The sequence below is a fragment of the Chrysemys picta genome, chromosome 1, assembly GCF_011386835.1.
Source record: "Chrysemys picta bellii isolate R12L10 chromosome 1, ASM1138683v2, whole genome shotgun sequence".
Taxonomy (NCBI): Eukaryota; Metazoa; Chordata; order Testudines; family Emydidae; genus Chrysemys; species Chrysemys picta.
In genome coordinates, this window is record NC_088791.1 from 301246378 (window position 1) to 301271233 (window position 24856).

At 47.0% G+C, this 24856-nt stretch overlaps 2 protein-coding genes across 3 annotated transcripts in view; one reads left to right on the forward strand and one right to left on the reverse strand.

Annotated features, from left to right (window-relative positions):
• The first annotated feature begins 1409 nt into the window (after positions 1-1409).
• On the forward strand, positions 1410-22697 carry STOML3 (stomatin like 3). Of its 2 annotated transcripts, XM_065581282.1 has the most exons (8): positions 1422-1543; positions 3031-3162; positions 7996-8099; positions 9073-9145; positions 10265-10347; positions 12917-13120; positions 19801-19935; positions 20095-22697. In XM_065581282.1, exons 2-8 carry the CDS (start codon positions 3111-3113, stop codon positions 20281-20283), a joined length of 840 nt encoding a protein of 279 aa, XP_065437354.1. In that variant the 5' UTR covers positions 1422-1543; positions 3031-3110; the 3' UTR covers positions 20284-22697. The 2 variants fall into 2 exon arrangements, with proteins under 2 accessions (XP_065437355.1, XP_065437354.1); XM_065581283.1 differs by lacking the exon at positions 19801-19935 and having other exon boundaries at positions 1410-1541; positions 3030-3162; positions 20095-20298.
• A 1005-nt stretch (positions 22698-23702) lies between these two features.
• LOC101939210 (complement C4) overlaps positions 23703-24856 on the reverse strand; it is a 97303-nt gene continuing 96149 nt past the window's right edge. The window contains exon 41 of the mRNA XM_065581281.1: positions 23703-23946. Coding sequence (XP_065437353.1) covers positions 23805-23946 — 142 coding nt within the window. The 3' untranslated portion in view covers positions 23703-23804. The remainder of the gene's footprint in view (positions 23947-24856) is intronic.

The window sequence follows — 24856 nt, forward strand, 5'->3', positions numbered from 1 at the left end:
TTGAATAGGGACTGGGAATGGCTGAGCCTTGGGTTTGGGTGTAGGGGGGGAAACTGCCCCCCAGCACTCACCGGCAGCACAGCTGGGAGCCAGAGGAGTGGAGCGGGCTGGGGCCGGGTCGCTCCACTTACCGCCGCTGGTGAGTGCAGGCCTGACCCCTGCTGCAGTCCTCAGGGGAGTGGGAGCGGGGCTGGGGCGGAGCAGAGGCGGGGCTGGGGCGGAGCAGAGGCAGGGGCCATGGGGAAGAGGCAGAGCAGGGGCTGGAGCAGCATGCCCCAAATTTCCTTGTGCCCTACGCAGCTGCGTACTTTGCGTATGGGTAGGGACAGCCCTGGTGACACAATGTCTGTGTAGACACTGCATTACTTACATTGCCTGTTGGCTGTCAGCCCCGCACCAGGCTCATAGCTGGCGCTCCCCCTGCCCTGGGGCTGACAGCCTGGCTGTCAGTCCAGCACAGGGCTCACAGTGAGAATCACACTGTCAGCCCTGGGGCAGGTGGACTCCAGCTACGAGCGTTGCATGGGGTGAGCCCCACGCAGGAGGATGGGTGCTCCAGTTATCAGTGCCCCACACTGCCCCACACTATTAAGTTGGTGGAAACACCCCTGATGAGGACATGCACCACCAACAGGACGCGTAGTGTGGACATAAACCACTGCAGTAACTACTGTGGGTGGCTGTATGCCAACCTAAATTAGTAAAAAGCAACAGAGGGTCCTGTGGCACCTTTAAGACTAACAGAAGTATTGAAGCATAAGCTTTCATGGGTGAATGCCCACTTCATCAGACACAAGTAATGGAAATTTCCAGAGGCAGGTATAAATCAGTATGGAGATAATGAGGTTAGTTCAATCAGGGAGGGTGAAGTGCTCTGCTAGCAGTTGAGGTGTGAACACCAAGGGAGGAGAAACTGCTTCTGTAGTTGGATAGCCATTCACAGTCTTTGTTTAATCCTGATCTGATGGTGTCAAATTTGCAAATGAACTGGAGCTCAGCAGTTTCTCTTTGGAGTCTGGTCCTGAAGTTTTTTTGCTGTAAGAGGGCTACCTTTACATCTGCTATTGTGTGACCAGGGAGGTTGAAGTGTTCTACAGGTTTTTGTATATTGCCATTCCTGATATCTGACTTGTGTCCATTTATCCTCTTGCGTAGTGAGGATATGCAAGAGGATAAATGGACACAAGTCAGATATCAGGATATGAAAGACTGTGACTGGGGCCTATTTGGGGAATCAAAGGGAGCTTAACTGCACATGGTGCTCCAGTTTGTGGGTCCAAATCCACAGACTGGTGAGTATCCAGTAGGGGCATTTTGCCAGGGCTGTGACACACCCCTGACTAGGGCTTTGAAGGTGGTGAGTGACTCATCTGACAGAAGGGGGATGAAACTTTATTTAAGGGCAGGCTCTGCCCCAGACACTCTCTTTCTCTCACAACCACATACACCAGCCGAGCAATCACCAGCAAGTGGAAGGACTGCTGGAGGAAGAGGGACCTACCTGCCTCTCACAGAGACTGGGCCGAAGCACGCACAGAAGGGGGTGAGCATAGACTCAGGGCAGAGGAACAGGGTATAGGTGTTTGTTGTTTTTGATATCTCTTGTTCTACCATAGCGCCTAGGAGTCCCAGTCATGGGTCAGGGCCGTATTGTACAAACACAGAAGCACAAGACAGGCCCTGCCCCATGGGGCTCACGATCTAGGTAAAGGGGTGTGTTTAAGAAGTTCCTTTGCAAAGCCTGTGTGTTCCTTGCTTTATCTGTCACATGTCCCCAAAGAGTTAAACTAAACCCTACAGTTCCCATGAGGTGGGGTTCTGAGGGATGCCTGTATAAACTGCTGGGGAGACTTGGAGGGTTAGTATGGTTTGGGGGCCAGGACAGCTGGCCTGTGGGATTCCATTCCCAAAGGAGGGGGCACCCAACAGGGAGTCTGCCCCTCTGAAGTGTGCCTGAGAGCCCAGATCCAGAGATGGTGCCTGGATGCTGCTCAAACCCAGTGGGTGTGGAAGCCCATGAGATCCAAAGGTTGGGTCCAATATAGCAGCCTGGTGCCCATCCATGGGGAGGACATGTAACAGGTATTAGGCAAAATATAATTAAATGTATTGGCAGCAATAGGGAAACAATGGATATAGAGGGAGAATTAAAGTGTGATGGAGAAGATAAGTCATAAAAATATAATTAATGCAACTAAGTGAGAGAAAGAGAGAAAATGGCTCATTGAATTAACATACTATGACATTTTGTCCTATGTCCTTAGAAGGGGCTGACACCTTCCTTCAACCTCCCCCCCCCCCCCGCCCACACTCTTTGTAAATGGTTTTGTCTTTATTTTCACACTCTAATTACAGCCAATTTGATGCAGCACTAAAGCAACGAGTTTCAGGAAGTCTAGCAAATGTCCATTGACCCATATAATTCCTGGGCAATGTAAGGAGTTAAAGGCTGGAAAAGTTTCCATATGTTTTTACAGTGTCTCGCACAATAGGGCTTCAACTTGGTTGGCCTCTAGGTCCTACTGCAGTATAAATGTTTATTAATAATTAATAATTTTAAGGTGTCTCTTATAAGCTAACGAGGAGAAGGAGGATTCACTATGCTCCTTGAAATCTCACTGGCATCCTGACATTATTATATGTATTGTATTAATACCTAGGGACCCTAAACAAAATTGTGGCCCCATTACACTGGATACAGTAAAGGCGCAGCTCAAGAAACAATCCCTGCCCTGGAGAGTTTACAATCCAGCTTTGACTTCTTTTCCTTTTTTGCCGTGGCTTTGAAAATGGTGCCATTCATTGCTGACGTGTGTAGAAATCAGAGACGATTCTGCAGGAACTAGAAGTGCTGGGCCAAATTCAGCCCTGGAGTAAAGTCATTGAAACCAGTGGAGTTACTCCAGAGAGGAACATGTCCCATCAGACTTTGTTTTTGTAAACATTCTTCCCTCACCTGGGTAACTAATCCCTTGAGGACTCACTCGCAGGTGAGAGCTTGTTCTTCTGTCACTCTGCTTTTCTTCTCAGACACTTTAACAAGCTGTGTGCCATTTGAGGGGGTGTCTTCATTACGGCTTGTGAGGTGATAAGGATTTCTCTATAATGAGATGGATTCCGGGAAAGGCTCCCTTGGGAAAGAGAGTAAGGAGACTCTAGTTGGTAAGTATTCCTTCCATTCTTACTGCAAAATAACCCCAACAAACGTGTGTGTGTGTGTGAGAGAGAAGTTAAGTGTGGGTCAAAGGCCTCAGATTGCTGGCCCTGGATTCCTCCATCTTCATGGACAGCACTTGTGCCAGCTTCCCCACTGTCCTGCCAGTATGTCTCAACCCTTATCTGGGGACTGACACCTATAGGGGATAGGCTAATTCAGAGTCCATACCCATACAATCCTTAGCCTCTCTCTGCTAAGACTAGCCATGATGGTACCAAATGATGCCAATTACGCAGGTGGTTTTGTAATGAAGGCTCCTGAGAATTGGACTGAGACAACCAACTCATTTCACCTAAGTCACCAAGCAACTGAACAGGTAACAGCTTTCAGTCAGTGGTCCAATATGGACTGGAACTATTTACCAGTTCCATTCTTTCTAGTTTTTTCACTGCACCCATTGCCAGGGTGTCGGAGCTCCTACAGGTAAAAGACTCCATATTCCATTACATATTCCTGGAGCCATCCAACATCCCCTTGGTTTTTTTTAAAATGGTTACTAATTTTGTGTGATAATTATAGGTTAGATAGACAATCTATGCTGCTAGCATTTTGGCTTTAGCAATCAAGAGCAACATAATCCTTATGAAAAAGTCCTATAGATTTTAATAAAGAATTATAAACGTTCTATAGGGTTTTAGACCATCTTATAGAATTCTAGGATAGAGATATAATTCTCTATGATAGTCTATAGGGATCCATAAACCTATATAAAGGGTAGTATTTTCTACTAAATCCTATAGGACTTTTCCATAAGGGAACATTTTTCTTTCTCTCCAAAACATGTGGCCTTATATTCACTTAGTTCTGTCTCTCACAAAGTGATGGTGAAAGCACCAATAGTGCTCAGCTCTGTACAAGATCCCAAAATAAAAACAGTTGTGGTGCCAGAGCCTGGCCCTTCAAAAGACAGACACAGAAGAGACTTGAGGCACTGGGAAACTCAGAGAAGGAAATAACTTGGAAGATTTTTTATTTTATTTGTTTCTATTACCTCACTTTGGGAGGGCATCGGGTAGGGAAAGTTAGATCCACAAAGGGACATAGGCATGGCCACGCTGACATGCAATGCCTAACATTTAGGCATCCTGCCATCCAGTGGAATCCCCAGCCCCGAGTTAGGCTCCCTATTCAATGCATGAAAAGCGTCTGACACCTAAGAATGGAATTCATACAAGCTGAATGGGGAGCGCCTGAAGCTAGCCAGTAGGAAATGCTCAGGAGAGGGGTGCGGCCTAAGCCCTGGGCCTCAAAGGGACAGTCCTGGAGTTAGGCTCAGGTCAGTCCTTTGTAGCAAGAAAAACACACAGTGAGAGCGCCTTCTTTCCATCCCCCATGATAGCAAATAGCTCCGGGGTTAGGACTGTCTCCTGGGATGTGGGAGACCTGCTTTCAGATTCCTGCTCAGCTGCGGGGAGTGGAATCTGGGTCTCCCATGTCCTAGGTGAATGCCCTAACCACTGGGCTGTCAAGTGATTCTTTTTCTAGGCTAATGAATATTTAGTTATTTACCCAAAGTGAAACCGCTTCAACAGGAGAGACGGAGGGAAATCCACATCAGAGTAGCTAATACCCTAGTGGTTAGGGCACCCATGTGAGAGGTGGGAGTGCTGTATTCAAATCCTGCCTCTGCAGTAATCAGCCCAGGTGAGCGGTCTAACAGCCATCACCACACCTGACTTTTGTGCGAGTTAGGCGTGCTCCAAGAACACCTACTAGATTAGGCCCGGGCAAGATAGGGTGAGGGAACATCTAGTTTATGAATCGTACTAGGGCTCTGAGCACCTTGGGGGTGTCAGGACAGAGAAGGCTTTGCATGCGCCCATCAGCAGAAACTTAGCCACCTAGGAGACATTACCAGTGGGAACTTGGGAACTTAGGGCTCAGTTGAGTGACGGCTTTGAGGATCTCAATGACGTGTAAATGTTGGCCATAGGCACCTAAGTAAGTCCCTTGGAAGATCTAGCCCAGAGTCTTTAGGAAGGATGTGAATGACAACAGTGGCAGCATAGTGAACAGGGATACAAGTATGATATTTTAAATCAGAGTAACTTTTGAGCTGCAAAGAAAAACTCTGTTGAAACCTACAGCTTATCTGGGTGTAAAAGGGGCAGGAGGAAAGGGGATGATGGCATGGTTGGAGGTGGGGAGGATGATGAAGGCCAAGAGGTACAATATGCCTTTTTTTTAACATCTGTAAAATTCTTCTGTGATTAAAACATGGCCCTGCTTCTTAAGCAATCTTTCACACTTGGAGCTGACAGTGAACCAGTGTTGATACAAACATCTCCCATTATTTGTTCACATTACATTTGATCATAAGAGTGAGTAGGACATTCAGCTGATGGAAGAAACATTTATCTTCTTGCCTATTACTTAATGTACCAGCTATAGCCTGACACTCCAGTGATGCCAAATGAATCTGAATAGGGCAGGATGTATGGTGAAGAAACAGCATAGACAATGTTTTTAAGTTTTTAACACTAATCCCTGAGGGTCCTAGTCTGGCCTCAGCCATATGTACCTGAGCTTTTCATGGTAATTTATTCAAAAGAACTGCTCAAATCATTGGTTCCAGCAGTGACAAGACCAAATGATATTTTTCTAGCAACTGGCCTGAACTAGGGTTACCATATTTTAATATTCCAAAAAGAGGACACTCCATGGGGCCCCAGCCCTGCCCCAGCCCCGCCCCTTCCCCTGAACACTCCGCTCCCCTGCTCCTCCTCCTCCCCTGCTTTCCATGAATCAAATGTTCGCGGGAAGCCTGAAACAGGCAGGCAGGCAGGCAGGCAGCCAGCCAGCAGGTAAGCTGGGGCTGGGGCAGGGGTGGGGAGGGGGGCGTGGGGGGGGCGCGAGGAGGTGTGGCCCAGTCTGCCCCCCCCGGCCGAGCGGCTCCTTCCGGTGGCCGGCCCCGGCCAAGAGGCTCTGGCCTCGGCGTCTCCGGCCCGGCTCGGCTCGGGCCCTGGGACGCCGGCCCTGGTTCCGGCCAAGTGCGCCAGCCCCGGCCGAGCAGCTCTGGCCCGCCCCGGCCCCAGTGGCTCCGACCCTAGCAACTCCAGCTCGGCTCGGGCCCCGGGGCACCGGCCCTGGCCGGCGGCCAAGCACCCCTAGCCCCGGTCCCAGCAGCTCCGGCCCGGCTCGGGCCCCGGTTCCGGCCGAGCGCGCCGGCCCCGGCCGAGCGGCTCTGGCCCACCCCGGCGGCTCCGGCCCTAGCAACTCCAGCTCGGCTCAGGCCCCGGGGCACTGGCCCCAGCCGAGCAGCTCCGGCCCCGGCCAAGCGGTGCCGGCCAGCGGCCAAGCACCTCCAGCCCCGGTCCCAGCGGCTCCGGCCCGGCTCGGCTTGGGCCACGGTTCCAGTCGAGCGGCTCCGGCCCGGCCCTGGCAAAGCCATGCCGGCCGGCAGCAGAGCACGGCCGGCCCCAGCGGCTCCAGCTCCGGCCCCAGTGGCTCCAGCCCGGACCCAAGCCCCACGACCCCTCCCTATTTTCCTGGACATGTCCGGGTTTTTGGAATTTCCTCCCGGACGGGGATTTGAGGACCAAAAAGCCAGACATGTCCAAGAAAATCCGGACGTATGGTAACCCTACCTGAACCTAACCCCTAGATTTGTGTCTTTTCTGTTACAATAGGTCAGAACAAAAGCCTGGATTCAAACTGTCCCAAATGTAGAGTATTAGTGTAAGATTCACACACAGTTCTCATGCAACAAGCTTGAACAGAAAAGGCAGGATGTTCCAAAGAAGGCCTGAAACTCGGTCCTCTTGGGCCCAAACCTCTCAACCTGTGAATGATTAAATCTGTAGCAAGGACCTCCGAAATGTGGAACAGAGGACTGCAGAGCTCAGCATTGTCTCCTCAGGGATTGTGGTGGGGGAAAAAAGATTTTAGAAGTTATACAAGAAGGTTTTTACACAGGGCGAAGTTTGAATCCCAAGCAGAGCAAGTGAGCAGGGAAAAGACCTTAGTTCTGGTATAGGAGTCCTCATACGGGGAAGAGCAGCCCCCACCACAGGTTGTGTTCAGCCCAGTGTGGGAGCAGATTGTCTGGAACAGCCTCTACACTCAGAGCCTGTGAACATGCCTCCCTTGTATCCTGCTCTGAGCCCCTAGCTGTCTTCCTCTCCAAGTAGTGGAGAGGCATGGAGTGAAGAAGCGGAGGAGGCAGCAACATTCAGCTTCTCGGTAGCATGCTCACAAAAATCAATTACGGCCACACTTTCCATTGAAAAATTGATTCCTGAAGCTGGTCTTCCCCTGGGATGGCTCCCTCCACTTCTCCTGTTCTGGTTCCTATTGCTTATGCCCCAACTGCTCCTCTTGTGTGGGGCTTGGCGGGGCTGGATTCGTCACACCCTTCCTGTGAAAAAATCTCTGGCTTTTCCTTGCCTCATTGCAGCTCTGCTCCTAAGTATCCCCTCCCCTGCTAAAAAAAAAAAAAAAAATCCTGGCACCTGGCAATTAGGGTCTCCAGGCTCTATCCCGACACAATTAAATAATAATAATACAGTGCTGAGGAAAGGCAGCAGGACCAGAGAGTGAAAAGAACTGCCCAGAGGGCTAGTCACACATCTGTACATTTTGACAATCACTGGTTTAAAGCTTTTCTGGCATTTGGTGAACGGGCCAGCTCTCTACACCAGAAGTTTCAAACCTAAACTGTCCTGGAAGGCCCTGTCATTTTCCTCATGTAGAGCTTCTTTGTTGTGCCAGATGTTTTACTATAAACTCAGCAGATGGACCAGGGAACTGACAATGGTTCCCGTCTTTTCATTCTGTAGCAGATAAGAAGGAAGGAATTGGGGCCTGTGGCTGGATCCTGGTTTCTCTTTCATTCCTGTTCGTGCTTATTACCTTTCCTTTCTCCATCTGGATGTGCTTGAAGGTAAGCTGATGGGAATTGGAGCACTGAGAGAATGGTCTATTACTACCATGTATTTCACCAGGACAAAAGCCATTTGTACCCCATGTTATGGGACAAAGGATAGTTTTTGTAGTTAAGGTTCAAGACTGGGATGCAAGAGTTCTGTGTTCTGGTCCATGTTCATCCCCAGGCTTCCTGTATAACCTCAGACAAGTCATTTAAATTGTCTGTGCCTTCAGCTCTCACACAGGGATACTACTTCCCTATTTCACAGGGATAGTGTGAGAATAAATAAATGAATGTTTCTGAGGTGCTGGGGATGAGAGACCTAGAAAAACGGATCAGTATTTGAACAAACAAATACAAATGCAGGTCCACATCTTGGACCACCCATGGAAAAAAATAGTAGGTGCTTAGCACCCACTGGCAGCCAAGCTCCCTCCCCCACCCCCCTTTCAATCGGCTCCTTCCCTTCCCTCCCAGTGCCTCCTGCCCACCACGACCAGCTGTCCCGCGGTGTGCAGGAGGTGCTGGGAGGGAGGAGGAGAAGGAGCGGGAATGGGGTGCACTTGAGGGAGAAGGGGGACTGGGTGGAAAGAGGCAGGGTGGGAGCAGAGGGGGGGCTGGGAAGAGGAGGGGCAGGACGGAGCGGGGGCGGGAAGAGGTGGGGCAGGGGTGGAGGCAGGAAGGTGTGGAGTCGGGGTGGGGCCTGGGACTGAGTGGGGGTTGAGCACTCCCAGGGAAAGGAAGAAGCTGGCGCCTGTGATCACATGCATAAGTATTTGCAGGATCGGGGCCTGATATTCCACAGCAAGGGACAGGGTGAGAGGCTAGAGGGAGACCAAGATAAAAAATGTGTAATTACCTACACATCTTTTGCTATAATTATTTTGTCATTTCCATGTGGTCTGAAGGATAGAAGGTCAGGCAAGAGGGAAGGGTGGTGTTAGTTTATTATTGATTTATTATTTATTATTTAAAAATATTGTCCTAGATTGTCAAAGAATATGAGCGTGCTGTTGTATTTCGGCTGGGACGTATAGTGTCTAAAAAAGCAAAGGGCCCAGGTGAGTAAATGAGGTTTTATTATGTTTTCACTGTAACCAGATGTTCTGCATCTGAGGTTCTCTCAAGTCCTTGTTCAGAGAATGGGTGATGCAAGGAATCTGTCCAGGGCACAGTAAAAAAGCCAAAGTAATTCTTTGTCCATGAGCCTGTCCATCTGGTGCTTGTTTTCTCTATATTGCTGTTTAGAGAGGTAGCCAGCAGATCCTGAGATCTAAACCTGGCTTTATAATAAACTAAAGATCACATGAAGGGGAAGGATGATCTTGTGCTTAACACACTGGACAGAGACTTAGGAGATCTGAATTCCATTCTCAATTCTGCCACAGACTTCCTGTGTGACCTTTGGCAAATCACTCAATCTCCCTGGACTTCAGTTTGCCATCTGTAAAATGGGGATAGTAATACTTCCTTTATCTCACCCTTTATCAGTCTTGTCTATTTAAAGTTGTAAGCTTTTTGGGGCAGAAGCAGTCTCTTACTAAGTGTGTGTACAGTGCCTAGCACAACACTTGGTATCATAGTTGGGGCCTTCAGGTGCTATTGTCATTGGAAACGATCACTAATAAAAAGAATGTTCTCTACATTATTATAACAAGTACCTTTGCATTGCGCGGATGAAAAACAATCCATTGGAAAAAGTACAGTGAGATGGTACAAATGTGGAGTAGGAATGGAGGAAGAACCTCCTTATCACATAACCATCTCGCTTCCTCTGCAAAACAACCATGTGGCCCAAAAAGTAGGCAGGGCCAGGGGTTGAAGGAGGAGCCACACTAAGTGGCTAGTTTCCCCTGACCCACCATCCTGAAGAGCTAACAATCTAAATAGACAAAAGTTTGAGAGGGGAAACAGAGGCACAGAAAAAGGAAGTAACTTGCCCAAGGTCACATGGCAGGGCTGAGAACAGAACAGAGTTCTTCTGACTCCCAGTCTAGTGCACTATCTACTCAACCACACGGAAAAAGAAATGCTGTGGTAATGAAATATCAGTATAGCTCTGAGGGCCATTCTCATCACACAATAGAAATAGTTATTTTCAGAGGTTTGCTTCATATGCGATCAGAGCTTAGCCTTCAGAGAAAAGTGTTTCAGCTCTGGCCTTTTCTTCTTTTTTGCAGGTTTGATCATGGTCCTTCCATGTACGGATGTTTTTGCCAGGGTTGATCTTAGAACTGTTACCAGTAACATTCCTCTACAAGAGGTAACAACCACTCAATAGTCATTTAAACTAAAAATCAAACCTAAAGCAGTTTTAGTTTTTAACATGTCAAACTAAGAAAGCAGTTTTATTGTCTCACAGTCTTTGGCAGCGGTACAGACTTAACTTCATTTGCTGTACTTGTTTACTTACAAATGCTGGCACCAGAATAACACTGGAATCTAATCAAGCCTACAACCCTACCAGCTCAGGTTACAATCTTGTCACTCCTGGCAAGTCAAGCAGGCTTTTCTTATTGACTTTCAGCATTCTGGATTAGAAAAAGAGGAAAGTGAGATTAGAGCTGGAGATGTGGGGAGGTCCAAAGATGAGAGAGAGGGAAGTCAAGAGAGCTGAAATTTACCAAGCCTTCATAATTAGTCCTCTCTCTACCATCCATGGAAATCAAGCAATAAACTAGAGTGGGATCCCCAGTAACTATTTTTCCTAGTAAGTAGAAGATCTGGTAACTAACTGATTAGATTAAAAACTTATCATCATTACAAAAGCCTTCACTGAAGTCACTTAGAAAGTTAATGTTGTTCCAGACAAAACAATGAGCAAAGACCAAATTTGTCACATTTGGTGCCTACGCATATGTAATTTAATACGTACTTAGGTACCTTAACAAATCACCTTGAAGTCAAAGGAAGCTGCAGGCGCTCGACATCTCTGAAAATCTGGCTTTAATAGGGATTTAGGGCCTTCTCTTTAGGCACCTAGGGTTGAAAATGTTAGCCAAAGAAGTTCATTTTTAAAAATAGTCAATGGGAAATCTCCCTCTCTCCAAAAAAAGGTTTATTTGCATGTAGCTACAGTACTGTGTTTCTACTTGAAGAGTTGCCATTTTATTGTGCTTTTCTGAAGAAAGGAGAAACAAGAATCAGTAGTGATAGAGCCACAACGTTTCCGTGTTACAGATCTGAGAAAAGGTTCTTTATGATATAGTGTGCTGCTAGAGATTGTTCGTAAATATTCCATCCAAAATTTAAATGCCTGTGGCCTGGAGTAAATATGCTTAAGGAACCTCCTAGGTTTTAAGAGCTCATGGGTCTTATTTTATGTAGTGTCAAATTCACTGAGTCTAAACTCTGTTACCCCCTTTGACCCAAGTGGTCAGTATTCATGGTCTTGTGGGTTGTTTCCATTAGGAGGAAAAAATGATGATCGAGGCAGATATTTCTTCGATGCAATCCTGTTTATTTACAAAAAATGTACCAAGTCCTGTTTCCCTAAATACAGTAGGAATCAAACAGCAGGAGACCGTTTCTTTGCTCATAGTTTCCCACCTATTTCCATCAGCACTCTGTGCAAAAGCTCCATCTCTTAGCCATTTCTCAGGGTCATACTACAAGTGCTCCTCTGACTGAACATAAGAACGGCCATCCTGGGTCAGACCAAAAGTCCAGCTAGACCAGTATCCTGTCTTCTGACAGTGGCCAATGCCAGGTGCTTCAGAGGGAATGAACAGAGCAGGTAATCATCAAGTGAACCATCCCGTCACCCATTCCCAGCTTCTGGCAAACAGAAGCTAGGGACACCAATGCATCTAGGGCTTCCTTGCTGCCTTCTTTGTGTGCTTCTATGGTACTGATCTTCCTCTCTCTCTCATACACAAACTGCATTTCATTCAGACCCCAAGGAAAACCTCTCCGAGTGCATGGCTCAACTCCTATTCCAGCCTTGCATGTGGTCTATATTTGTGGGTGGTGGCTCCCTATTGTTTCAGCTCTGGATTCCATAAAGGAGCTTAACTGCTTCTTACTTTTATCCTGTATGAAGAGTGACTGTCATGCCCACCAGCTTCAGTGAGGTTTATCCCAACCCCCAGCATAACACCCTGTTAGAAAGACTCCATAGATGGAAAGTCAGCTGGGGTGGAGGGGAAGCTGATGTAGTGAAAAGGGGAGAGGGGAGATGACATGCAGGAGGGATGAAGAGAGCCATCTCTGAACATGGGTAGGTCTGTACAGGAAGGAAGGTGGCCATAATAGCCTGGGAACATTCTTACTCAATACATCCTCACTGCAATCTCTTCTGGCAGGGCTTCTATGGAGCCCTTGGCTGCAAACTAAAGTTCCCTCCCACCTATTCTGGTGGTAAGGCAGCGGTGGAAACATCACCTGTGCTCTAGCAAGATGAATTGTTCACTGGGGCACAGGGGATTTACGGCTCCCTTCACCAGCGTTGGTGAATGTGGCCTGGCATGCTACGTAAAGGGACCCCACAGACCATTTAAGAACATGTCATCCAGTTGTTGCATTTTTTCCCTGTCCTTGTGCCTATGATTTTTAAATTCCATGAACCTGCCTATGATTATTCCAAGGCAAATGTACTCAGAATTATCACAGATGGTTAACATATTACTGGTCGAGTCATTTAAATACTTTACACAAATGTTGCTTTGGTTTAGAGGTTGTAAATCCAGGGTGTTGCCATTGAAATCAATTTACCTTGATTTCTTCGAATTATAGTGGCTTCTTTTCTCACTACAGGAAACAAACATCTCCATAACATTGGGATTTGTGTGTCCTGGATGATTATCTAATCTGGGTATGTTTGTTGTTCGTAGATTCTTACAAAAGATTCTGTAACTACCCAAGTTGATGGAGTGGTCTACTATAAAATCCACAGTGCTGTCTGTTCAGTGGCTAATGTCACAGATGTCCATTTAGCCACCAACCTGCTGGCACAGACCACTTTGAGAAATGTTCTAGGCACCCAAAGCTTGTCCCAGATCCTGTCTGGTCGAGAAGAGATTGCCCACAATATCCAGGTAAATCCACATCTAATGTTCTATTGATGGGCACAACATCTCATTTTATGGAATATAATCTTAGAAACGAGTGGCCTTTTTAAAAAAAAACATGATGGTAAAATCTTTCATTATCTCCTTTCAGTTTCATACCCCACCTACTGCAAAATATGGAAGAAATATTGTAAAGATATTTCCTCAGCTGATAAAACTAGTAATCTCTTGTTAAAAAGCAAACAAGGCTCTTGGAACTTAACTTTTTGAGAAGTGAATGAGACAGTAAAGAGTCTTGATATGGGGCTCCCTGCCACTTCTTTAGAAATGAGCAATAATGTGCGATGGTGGAGAATTCCATAGTTACTGGGATGCTCTATCTTAGACTCATAGACTCATGACTTTAAGGTCAGAAGGGACCATCATGGCCAGCTAAACTGACCTCCTGCACATTGCAGGCCACAGAATATGGGTCGTGGGTATAAGAGGCTTGGGGAGACTAAGCCTCCCCAAACCAGGCAAGAAATGCCAGATGCTGTACACCTCTTTTTGGAGGCCTGCCGCCACCCCTGGAAGCTCCCAAGAAGGGGTGGGGCCACCAGTGCCCAAACTGTGGCCCCATTTGTGCTCTGCCCTGAGGCCCCACCCTCACTTGGCCTCTTCCTCCGGAGGCCCTACCCTCGTTCGGCCTCTTCCTGCCCCCACTCTGCCTCTTCTCCTGAGGCCCCCCCTTGCCTGCCCATCAGTTGCTCCTCTCTGCCCCCTCTCTCCCCATCACTTGCCCTTAAGGCAGGAAGGGCCAGAAAGAAGTGAGTAGGGAGGGGGTGGAGAGGAGTGAGAGGCAGGTATGGAGGCCTTGGAAGAGGGGGTGGAGAGGAGAGGGTGAGGGGAGACTCAGGGAAGGAGATGGAGAGGAGCGGGGGGCCATGGAGGAGGGAGTAGAGCTGCCAACTTTCTAATTGCACAATTTTCTAATGTGAACACCCTTGCCCCCTGCCCCGAGGCCACATCCCTGCCCCGCCCCTTCTTTAAGGCCCTGCCCCCCACTCACGCCATCGCCCTCCCTCTGTCGCTCGCTCTCCCCCACCCTCACTCACTTTCACTGGGATGGGGCAGGGGGTTAGGGTGCAGGAGAAGGTGAGGGCTCCAGCCGGGGGTGCGGGCTCTGGGGTGGGGCCAGAAATCAGGGGTTCAGGGTTGGGAGGGGGCTCCGGGCTAGGGTAGGGAGTTACGGTGTCGGAAGGGGCTCACGGCTGGGGCAGAGGGTTGGGGTGTGGGAGGGGGGGAGGGCTCCAGTTTGGCCAGGATTCTACTGGAATGGGCATCAATCTCCCGGTGAATTTGAAACCAATCCGGGAGATTTTAATAGGCCGCTAAAAGTCCGGTCAGCAGCACAGCGGGGCTAAGGCAGGCTCCTTACCTGTCCTGGCTCTGCGTGGTTCCTGGAAGTGGCCAGCATGTCCACCTCCTAAGCGCAGGAGTGCCCACAGGGTCGCTGCATGCTGTCCCTGCCCTGAATGCCGACTCTGCAGCTCCCATTGGCCAGGAACCACGGCCAATGGGAGCTGCGGGAGCAGTGCCTGCAGGCAGGGGCAGCACACAGGGTCATCTGTCCACCCCTGAGCCTAGGAACCGAACATGCCGTCCACTTCTGGGAGCCACACGAGGTAAGCACCACCCGGCTGGAGCCCACACTCCTCACCTCATCCTGCATCCCAATCCCCTGCCCCAGCCCTGATCGCCCTCCCGCACCCAAACTCCCTCACACAGCCCGCACCCCGAGCCCCCTTCTGCACCCCAACCCCCTATCCCAGCCCTGAGCCCTCTCCTGCACTTCCAACCCCTCATCCGTGGCCCCACCCCAGAGCCCGAAACCCCAGAGCAGTGGGTGGAGTGGGTATTGGGGGAGAGGAGTGGGTGGGGAGGCCTCAGGAGAAGATGCGGAGCAGGGGTGGGAAGCGACAAAGCGTGGGCAGGAAGAGGCGGAGTGGGTGTGGGCCTCGGGGTGGAGCAGGGGGTGGAGCCACGGTCCAGGAGCTTCCGGCACTTCCACCCCACCTCCCCAAATGCAAGAGTCACATGCTGCCTATGCCACAGAACCTCACCCTCACCCACCCACTCCTATAATAAACCCCTAACCTCTGGCTGAGTTACTGAAGTCTTCAAATCATGATTTAAATACTTTAAGTTACAGAGAAGCTACCATTTACACTAGTTTAAACCTGCAAGTGACCCATGCTCAATGCTGCAGAGCAAGGCAAAAAAACCCTAGGGTCTCTGCCAGTCTGACCCAGGGGAAAAATTCCTTCCTGACCCCAAATATGGTGTTCAGTTAGACCCTGAGCATGTGTGCAAGACCACCAGCTAGACACCTGGGAAAGAATTCTCTGTAGTAACTCAGAGCCCACCTCAGCAAGTGTCCCATCACCAGCCATTGGAGATATTTGCTGCTGGCAGTCACAGATTGGCTACATACCGTTCTCATTCTCATCATACCATCCCCTCCATAAACTTGTCAAGATCAGTCTTCAAGCCAGTTAGGTTTTTTGCACCCACTGCTCCCCTTGGAAGACTGTTCCAGAACTTTTACTCCTCTGATGGTTAGAAACCTTTGTCTAATTTCAAACCTAAATTTGTTGATGGCCAGTTTATATCCATTTGTTCTTGTGTCCACATTGGCACATAACTTAACTAGCTCCCCTCCCTTCTGGTATTTATCCCTCTGATGTATTTATAGAGAGCAATTATATCTCCCCTCAGCCTTCTTTTGGTTAGGCTAAACAAGCCAAGCTCTTTGAGTCTCCTCTCATAAGGTATCATAGAATCATAGAATCATAGAATATCAGAGTTGGAAGGGACCTCAAGAGGTCATCTAGTCCAACCCCCTGCTCAAAGCTGGACCAATTCCCAGCTAAATCATCCCAGCCAGGGCTTTGTCAAGCCGGGCCTTAAAAACCTCCAAGGAAGGAGACTCCACCACCTCCCTAGGTAACGCATTCCAGTGTTTCACCACCCTCCTAGTGAAATAGTTTTTCCTGATATCCAACCTGGACCTCGCCCACCGCAACTTGAGACCATTGCTCCTTGTTCTGTCATCTGCCACCACTGAGAACAGCTGAGCTCCATCCTCTTTGGAACCCCCCTTCAGGTAGTTGAAGGCTGCTATCAAATCCCCCCTCATTCTTCTCTTCTGGAGACTAAACAATCCCAGTTCTCTCAGCCTCTCCTCATAAGTCATGTGCTCCAGACCCCTAATCATTTTTGTTGCCCTCCGCTGGACTCTTTCCAATTTTTCCACATCCTTCTTGTAGTGTGGGGCCCAAAACTGGACACAGTATTCCAGATGAGGCCTCACCAATGTCGAATAAAGGGGAACGATCACGTTCCTCGATCTGCTGGCAATGCCCCTACTTATACAGCCCAAAATGCCGTTAGCCTTCTTGGCAACAAGAGCACACTGTTGACTCATATCCAGCTTCTCGTCCACTGTGACCCCTAGGTCCTTTTCAGCAGAACTGCTACCTAGCCATTCGGTCCCTAGTCTGTAGCAGTGCATGGGATTCTTCCGTCCTAAGTGCAGGACTCTGCACTTGTCCTTGTTGAACCTCATCAGGTTTTTTTCTGCCCAATCCTCTAATTTGTCTAGGTCCCTCTGTATCCGATCCCTACCCTCTAGTGCATCTACCACGCCTCCTAGTTTAGTGTCATCTGCAAACTTGCTGAGAGTGCAGTCCACACCATCCTCGAGATCATTAATAAAGATATTGAACAAAACCGGCCCCAGGACCGACCCTTGGGGCACTCCACTTGAAACCGGCTGCCAACTAGACATGGAGCCATTGATCACTACCCGTTGAGCCCGACGATCTAGCCAGCTTTCTATCCACCTTACAGTCCATTCATCCAGCCCATACTTCTTTAACTTGGTGGCAAGAATACTGTGGGAGACAGTATCAAAAGCTTTGCTAAAGTCAAGAAATAACACATCCACTGCTTTCCCCTCATCCACAGAGCCAGTTATCTCATCATAGAAGGCAATTAGGTTAGTCAGGCACGACTTCCCCTTCGTGAATCCATGCTGACTGTTCCTGATCACTTTCCTTTCCTCTAAATGTTTCATAATTGATTCCTTGAGGACCTGCTCCATAATTTTTCCAGGGACTGAGGTGAGGCTGACTGGCCTGTAGTTCCCCGGATCCTCCTTCTTCCCTTTTTTAAAGATGGGCACTACATTAGCCTTTTTCCAGTCATCTGGGACCTCCCCCGATCGCCATGAGTTTTCAAATATAATGGCTAATGGCTCTGCAATCTCACCCGCCAACTCCTTTAGCACCCTCGGATGCAGCGCATCCGGCCCCATGGACTTGTGCACGTCCAGTTTTTCTAAATAGTCCCGAACCACTTCTTTCTCCACAGAGGGCTGGTCACCTTCTCCCCATGCTGTACTGCCCAGTGCAGCAATCTGGGAGCTGACCTTGTGCGTGAAGACAGAGGCAAAAAAATCATTGAGTACATTAGCTTTTTCCACATCCTCGGTCACTAGGTTGCCTCCCTCATTCAGTAAGGAGCCCACACTTTCCTTGATTTTCTTCTTGTTGCCAACATACCTGAAGAAACCCTTCTTGTTACTCTTAACATCTCTTGCTAACTGCAACTCCAAGTGTGATTTGGCCTTCCTGATTTCACTCCTGCACGCCTGAGCAATATTTTTATACTCCTCCCTGGTCATTTGTCCAATCTTCCACTTCTTATAAGCCTCTTTTTTGCATTTAAGATCAGCAAGGATTTCACTGTTTAGCCAAGCTGGTCGCCTGCCATATTTACTATTCTTTCTACACAGGTAGGTTCTCCATACTTTGGATCATCCTAGTAACCCTTCTCTGCACCTGTTCCAGTTTGAATTCATCTTTCTTAAAGATGGGAGTCCAAAATTGCACACAGTATTCCAGATGAGGTCTCACCAGTGCCTTGTATAATGGTACTAACACTTCCCTGTGGCTACTGGAAATACCTTACCTGATGCATCCTAGGACTGTATTAGCCTTTTTCACAGCTACATCATATTAGTGGCTCATAGTCATCCTACGATCAACCAATACACCCAGATCTTTTGCCTTCTCTGTCACTTCCAAATGATACATTCCCATTTTATAGCAAAAATTCTTGTTGTTAGTCCCTAAATGCAATCTCATTTCTATTACTCCAGTTTACAAGGTTGTCCAGATCATATTATTTGATAATGTGGGCCTCCTCTGTATTGGCAATACCTCCCAACTTTGTGTCATCTGAAAATTTTATTAGCACACTTCTACTTTTTGTGCCAAGGTCAGTAATAAAAATGTTAAATAAGATTGGGCCCAAGACTGATCCCTGATGAACTCCACTAGTAACCTCCCTCCAGCCTAAGAGTCCACCTTTCAGTATGACCTGTTGTAGTCTCCCCTTTAACCAGTTCCTTATCCACCTTTCAATTCTCATATTAATCCCCATCTTCTGTAATTTAACTAATAATTTCCCATTGGAACTGTATCAAATACCTTACTGAAATCCAGGTAGATTAGATCTACTGCATTTCCTTTGTCTAAAAAAACAGTTACCGTCTCAAAGAAGGAGACCAGGTTGGTCTGGCACAATCTACCTTTTGTAAAACCATCTTGTATTATCTTAAGCAGTTGCTTGATTAAACTTTTGCACCACCCATCTCTCATGTCATGTCAATAAAATGTATTGAATTGACCTGAACTGGATTGAACTGTTCCAGTGTTTAAATCTCTCCCCTTTTCCCCCAGGGAGTGTCACTCTGGCAGCCAAGAGAGAGTAGAGTTGAGAAAAAAGATCTTGTTTCCTCTTAGATATCAGGAAGAGAGAGAGACACCAAAAAAAAGACAGCTCACCGCCACACCCCTTCCAACAGCCAGGAGAAAATGTGTGCTTGAGAGAGGTGATATGACGTGATGTTGTGACAATGTGTAATGAGGAAGAGTCAATGGTCTTGATTGTGGTAGCACCCTGGAGCCCTAGTCATGGACCAGGATCCCATTGTGCTAGGCATTGTGATGCATCATACTGATTCTATGTATTGATGGCAAATAGTACAGGGCAATTTCAGGATGTCACTTGCACTCTTCTGAAGGTCTCTGGCTCCAGTGGATAACAGAGTGGATTATCTGCGATGAAGGGTTGAGTGCTATTCTTTTACATGGGGGTACTTACTCTTCTATGTTCCCAGATTCTCTTGGTCCTTTATTAACAGCTCCCACTATTGCACCCGGTTCTGCAAGCACTTCCTCACATGAGGAATGTAACTCAAGGCAGTGTCTGTAGGTTTGGGCCTGCAGGTCTTTAATTCTGACCACGATAAAGGTAAATGGCTTCTTTCAAAGCTATTCCCATCGGGCAGAACTGATGCTAGAAAAATAGCACAATGACTTGCCCATGTGCATCATCTCCCCTCCAACACGTCACAGATCCGAGAGAATATTTCACAACTAATAATTGATCTGACCTTTTTTAGGCACTTGACATACCCCTGAAATATCCTCATGCAGATCATAATTTCCTCCCATTTATTCCAATTATTCTTTTGCAATTGTTTTGGAATTCGGAGTGTAGTCGATATCTGAGCCATTTTGGTTAGTGTGATTTGTCATTTAAGTCACATAGTATAGGTTTTGATATTAATTGTCCTTTTTAAAAAAAAAAAAAAGTCTATCCTCGATAATGCCACCGGTAAATGGGGAATCCAAGTAGCACGTGTGGAAATCAAAGACGTCAGGATCCCTATGGAGATGCAAAGAGCTATGGCTGCTGAAGCTGAAGCAACACGAGATGCTAGAGCTCAGGTGAGATCCATAGTAATATTTCTCTCATTCGTATAACATTGTACATCTATAACCTCTACATCTTTTGAAGGACAAACCTCCACGTTGTTTTTTTTGCTTCAATTGGAGGGTGGTTTTTCCTCATTGCCACCAACGTGTCCATTTCTATCATGTTTTTAGATCATAGCAGCAGAAGGAGAACGGAATGCTTCCGAAGCACTGAAGCAGGCCTCCATGGTGCTGGTCGAGGCTCCATCAGCCCTCCAGCTGCGCTACTTGCAGACCTTGACCACACTGGCTACTGAGAAGAATTCCACCATTGTCTTTCCTCTGCCTATGAATATGCTGCAGGGTTTTTATAAACAATAATAGGACAAAACCAAATGGTGACCAAGGCTTTTTTACACCGAATTATTTAGTTTGGAGAGTTTTACAGGGATTCAGGAGAGGCAAGCCTCTTCAGATGATCAGAATTAATGTAGAAAGTACACTTTGATACCCTGCCTCAGGAATAGTGTTAACTACACAGAGACAATCACAAGCCAGAACACTGAATCTGAATGCCCCCAAATTTCTGAGGGATTCAAAATTCAGACATCCAAATGTTGTGGTTCAAGCTCATCTCTAGGTAAAAAATAGAAGAGACATTGTTAAAATGCAGGTTAAACTTAAACTGAGATGCTCGCTTTTGATGTTACTTGATTTTTACAGAGTCACTCGTTTAGCAGGTATGTGGTAATTTGTCTGCTCACCAGGAGCATGCCTCTAAAAGCTAATACAACCACTGCATGCAGTAAATAGGCCAGCTCCTGCTCTGTTACACTGGGGTAAATTTGTAGCAACTCAGTTGAAAATACCAGTATAGTGGCGAGAAGAATGTCACCCAGAGGTATCCCTTGATCATTACTGGAACCACCAAGTAATTTGTAAGTCTATGTAGCTCTTATAGACTGGGGCTACATCTACAAAAGGACTTAGGTGCCTATATCCAACATTTAGATGCCACCGGCCTTAAACCTCTCTCTCTCACCTAAGCCCCAGCAGGCTCCTCAAACTTGGTGGGCCCCCATCTATTTCACCTATGGGGGTAAATCCAGTTGGCATGCACTGAGCATATTTAAATCCACACAAAATAACAATGACCACAGAGAATAGCCTGGCCTTCTCATAACCTTTAGTCAGGTGGTAGGGCACTCAGGCAGGACCTGGGAGACCTGGGTTCTGTTCTCCCTCCTGGCTGATGGGGAGTATGTGTTTGAACTTGGGTCTCCCGTTCCTGAAGGGAATGCCCAACCATTGGCCCTAGAGAGTTATTTTCACTCTGTGTCTGTCCCAATCCATATTTAATTATTTCTACACAGCAAAACAGCTTTAACAGGTGAGACTGAGAGACACCAGCACCAGACTATCCCATAGCCCAGTGGTTAAGGAACTCTCCTGAGAGGTAGGAGACCCAATTTTGCATCACTTCTCCACAGCTAGCAGATGGGGGAATTGAACCTGAATCTCCCACATCCTGAAGAAGTGCTCTGACCACTGGGGGTTCCCTCTTGCAAAAATCAGTTTAGGCCCCTAATTCCAGGAGAGGGTTCATGTCGGAGAATCCCAAGCAGACGGGCTTTCTGAGTGGCTCAGGGTTTAGACCACCCCCTTCTCCTTGGGACATGCTAATGCCTGGCAGAGGTGACTCCTTGCTCAGCATGCTGGGCCCCATTCTAATGAATTCTCCCCCCTGCAGTGCATAGGGAGCCTGAGCCCCTAATTCAATGCTACAGTTTCTACTGGGTGACACAGCACCCAAAATGTAGGCATTGCAAAGCTGAGCGTAAGTCCCTTGGTGGATCTAGCGCCTCCTTCTGCTCTTGCGCAGATGTAAATTAGCAGTAAGTCCATTGACTTTAATGGAGTTTTCCGCAACTGTAAGTGGGATCAGAATCAGGCCTATGTGGTATTTGGCATCCCAAACTAATCAGCACTATGTACAATAAAAGGAAGAGAACGTATTTCCAGTGGTTACAGCAGCATTTCTTGCACTTTCAAAAGCTGAGCCTACTTTCAGGAAAATGAACCCAGCCATGTGGGATTAAATACCTACACATTTTAATGTATGCATCTTCTCCACGCCTCTGCATACAGCTAGTCCTTTGTTTTCCCCATGCCCCCCATATTTGGGACACATTGATGTAGATATTTGTAATATGAGACTTCCTCTCCTTTCACACATGGTGTGATGGGCAGCGAAATAGTCAACATTGTAAAGTATCATCACTGGCATATGAGTTAGCATCCTTTGACATTGATAGGGCAGATCACACCCACAGAGCTATTGTATCAGGTCTCTGTGAACTCTGCCACTTGATCACATTTTGAAGTTTCTCTTCACAGCCACAGCAGCTGACTTAAAAAAAAAATAGAGAGAGAGGAGAACAACTGAGAGGTCTCTCTGCCTGCCCCCAGTGGGCTACTGCTGCTAGCGTACATGAAAGGAATGTGGGAATTGCCAGACTGGAGCAGACCTGAGGTCCATCTAGTCTAGGATCCTGTTACTGATAGCAGCCAACACCAGATGCTTCAGAGGGAGGTATAAGAACCCTGCAGCAGGAGATTTAGCATTGCTTCCAAAACTTTGTGTTAGCATTAACAGTTAAAACTCTGGATATTCTTGTTAACAATGTAAATGGCCAATTCTTTTTTTTTTTTTTTTTAATCCTGCTGGGCTTTTGGCCTCAATGATATCCTGTAGCAGTATGTTTTACGGTCTAATTACATATTATGTGAAAAAGTATTTCCTTTTATCAATTTTGAATTGCCTACCTATTTAATTTAATGTCCCCTTGTTGTGTTATGAGACCAGGAGAACAGAAGCTCCCAATTTACCTTCTCTAACCCAGTCATTATTTTTTGTTTTCATCCTGTCCCCTCCTTTCCAATCTTGCTTCCTGAGTGATTTTCCATGCCCAATATCATTCTCATCACCCTCATCTGAATGCCTCCACCACCTCTAATTCTGCAATAACCTTTTTGTGATGGGCTGAGGCTGAGACAGAGAACAGCCCTATGATGTGCTTAAAATACTCTGATTGACTGAGCTATACAGATTGCTGTACAGCCTTAAGTAACCAAGTTTCTAATTGACCAAGATGTGTTTATTTTCTATTTATGGGTCAAACATCTACTCCCCTAACTGGCTGTCACAGATATCTGCCTCTCTGGGCATTCTGGTGCAATCATCCATTTTATATATTTCTAAGGGCCCTATTTCCTCAGTGTCTAAAGCCTGGTTTACACTCGGAATTTACATTGGTATAGCTACATCTCTCAAGGGTGTGAAAAACCCACACCCCTGAGAGATGTAGCTATTCCGGCCTATTCGCCCTCCTTCCCATGTAGGTCATGTCTACACTACAGCGGTGCAGCTGTCACACATCTAACTATTGCCATACAAGCTAGAGTCAGACAACAAATATAGCAATTAATGGCAACTGCAACTATTGTCTGGGAACAGTTTTCTCTGTCTCTGACTGGGGGGCATATCCTTTAAGGAAGGTATCCTTTTCTTGGCCATTTTTTAGGGTTTGTCCCCAAAGCGACTTAGGTCCCCAGCAATGTAGTTATGCTGACCTAATCTTCTACTGTTGACCAGGCCGTAGTCTTTGTTTCAAGGAAAGGCTTGTGCATTTGAAATTATAATTTAGCTGACATTTTTGCCATGCTATCCCCACACAGTAATAAATCCCATCCAGGGAGCAGGCAGTTATTGATAGAAACACACACAGTAACAAAACAAGCTCTGTTATATGTTCCTAGAACTTTAATGCTTTATGGGCCATACCCAGCCCAGGGAAAGAGTAGCACTAACAGGTAGAGGGTACATTGTGTGACACCAAGATTCAAATGTTGCATTTGTTTATCTCATACTCATTCATAAAATCATGGAGGTCAACACAAGGTTTTCGGCGAGTGGTGGCTTTGCATGTGTTACCATCTGGAATCTCCTCTATCCAAGTTTGTGAATCGAGGAAGTACTGCATCCTATGTAACAATTACAATAACAAAGGAGGTGTTAGTTAATGCTGAAAGACAGCTTTGCCTAAAGAATGTGAAGAGTATAAACCCTGTGGGGTCTGATTCATCTTTGGGCTAACAACTGTAAGGTCAGTGGTGTTGCACCAGCCGTGAATCTGGCCCTAGGCCAGATGAACATTGCCTGGTTTCAGGTTTCCAGCAAACATGAAACCTAATCTGGGCTCACTAACAGGTTCACTCAAGATTGAACAAGTTTTGGATTAGGGCAGTCCCGGAATGATTTATGGTTTGGGGTTTAAACCAAGGTAAATGTGGTAGACTGGGTTAAATTTCACTTTGAGTTTTGGGAGTTCAAAATTTTGTGACGGGAAATGAAAAAAAATCATACAAACCAGAATTGGTGAAACTCCCCAGCTCAGCAAGAGGACTTGCTAAGGTGGTGCAAGGGGGTACACAGAGGAGTAATGGGATAAAATTGGAGTAAAGACATATAGGCAGAATCTCAAGAGACATACAGTGAGAGCTATTAGGTGGTAGACGACCAGAAAGATAGTGAAAGCTATAGTGCTTTGCCTTCAGCCATTTAAAACTGGAATGGAGAAAGCACCATAGGGAATAGCCTCTAACATGATGAGAAATGCTTTGGGGCCCTATCCGAGGCCTACTGAAGACAATGGAAGCTTGTCCATTGACTTCAATTGGCTTTGGATCAGGCTACAAGTTGTCCCGGAACTGGGCCCACAGATTTTACTCCGTCCTTCCTGAGGCAAACCCCTACTTCATGCAGTGGAAGCAGCCTTGATTTTGAGAGTTGTTCTGTCCCCATATATGCAGCACAGGCTTCCCATTAGAATGGGCATTTTTGTTTCTTTTTTTAACCCCACTTTGCCAAAAGAACAACGTATTCAAATTTGTT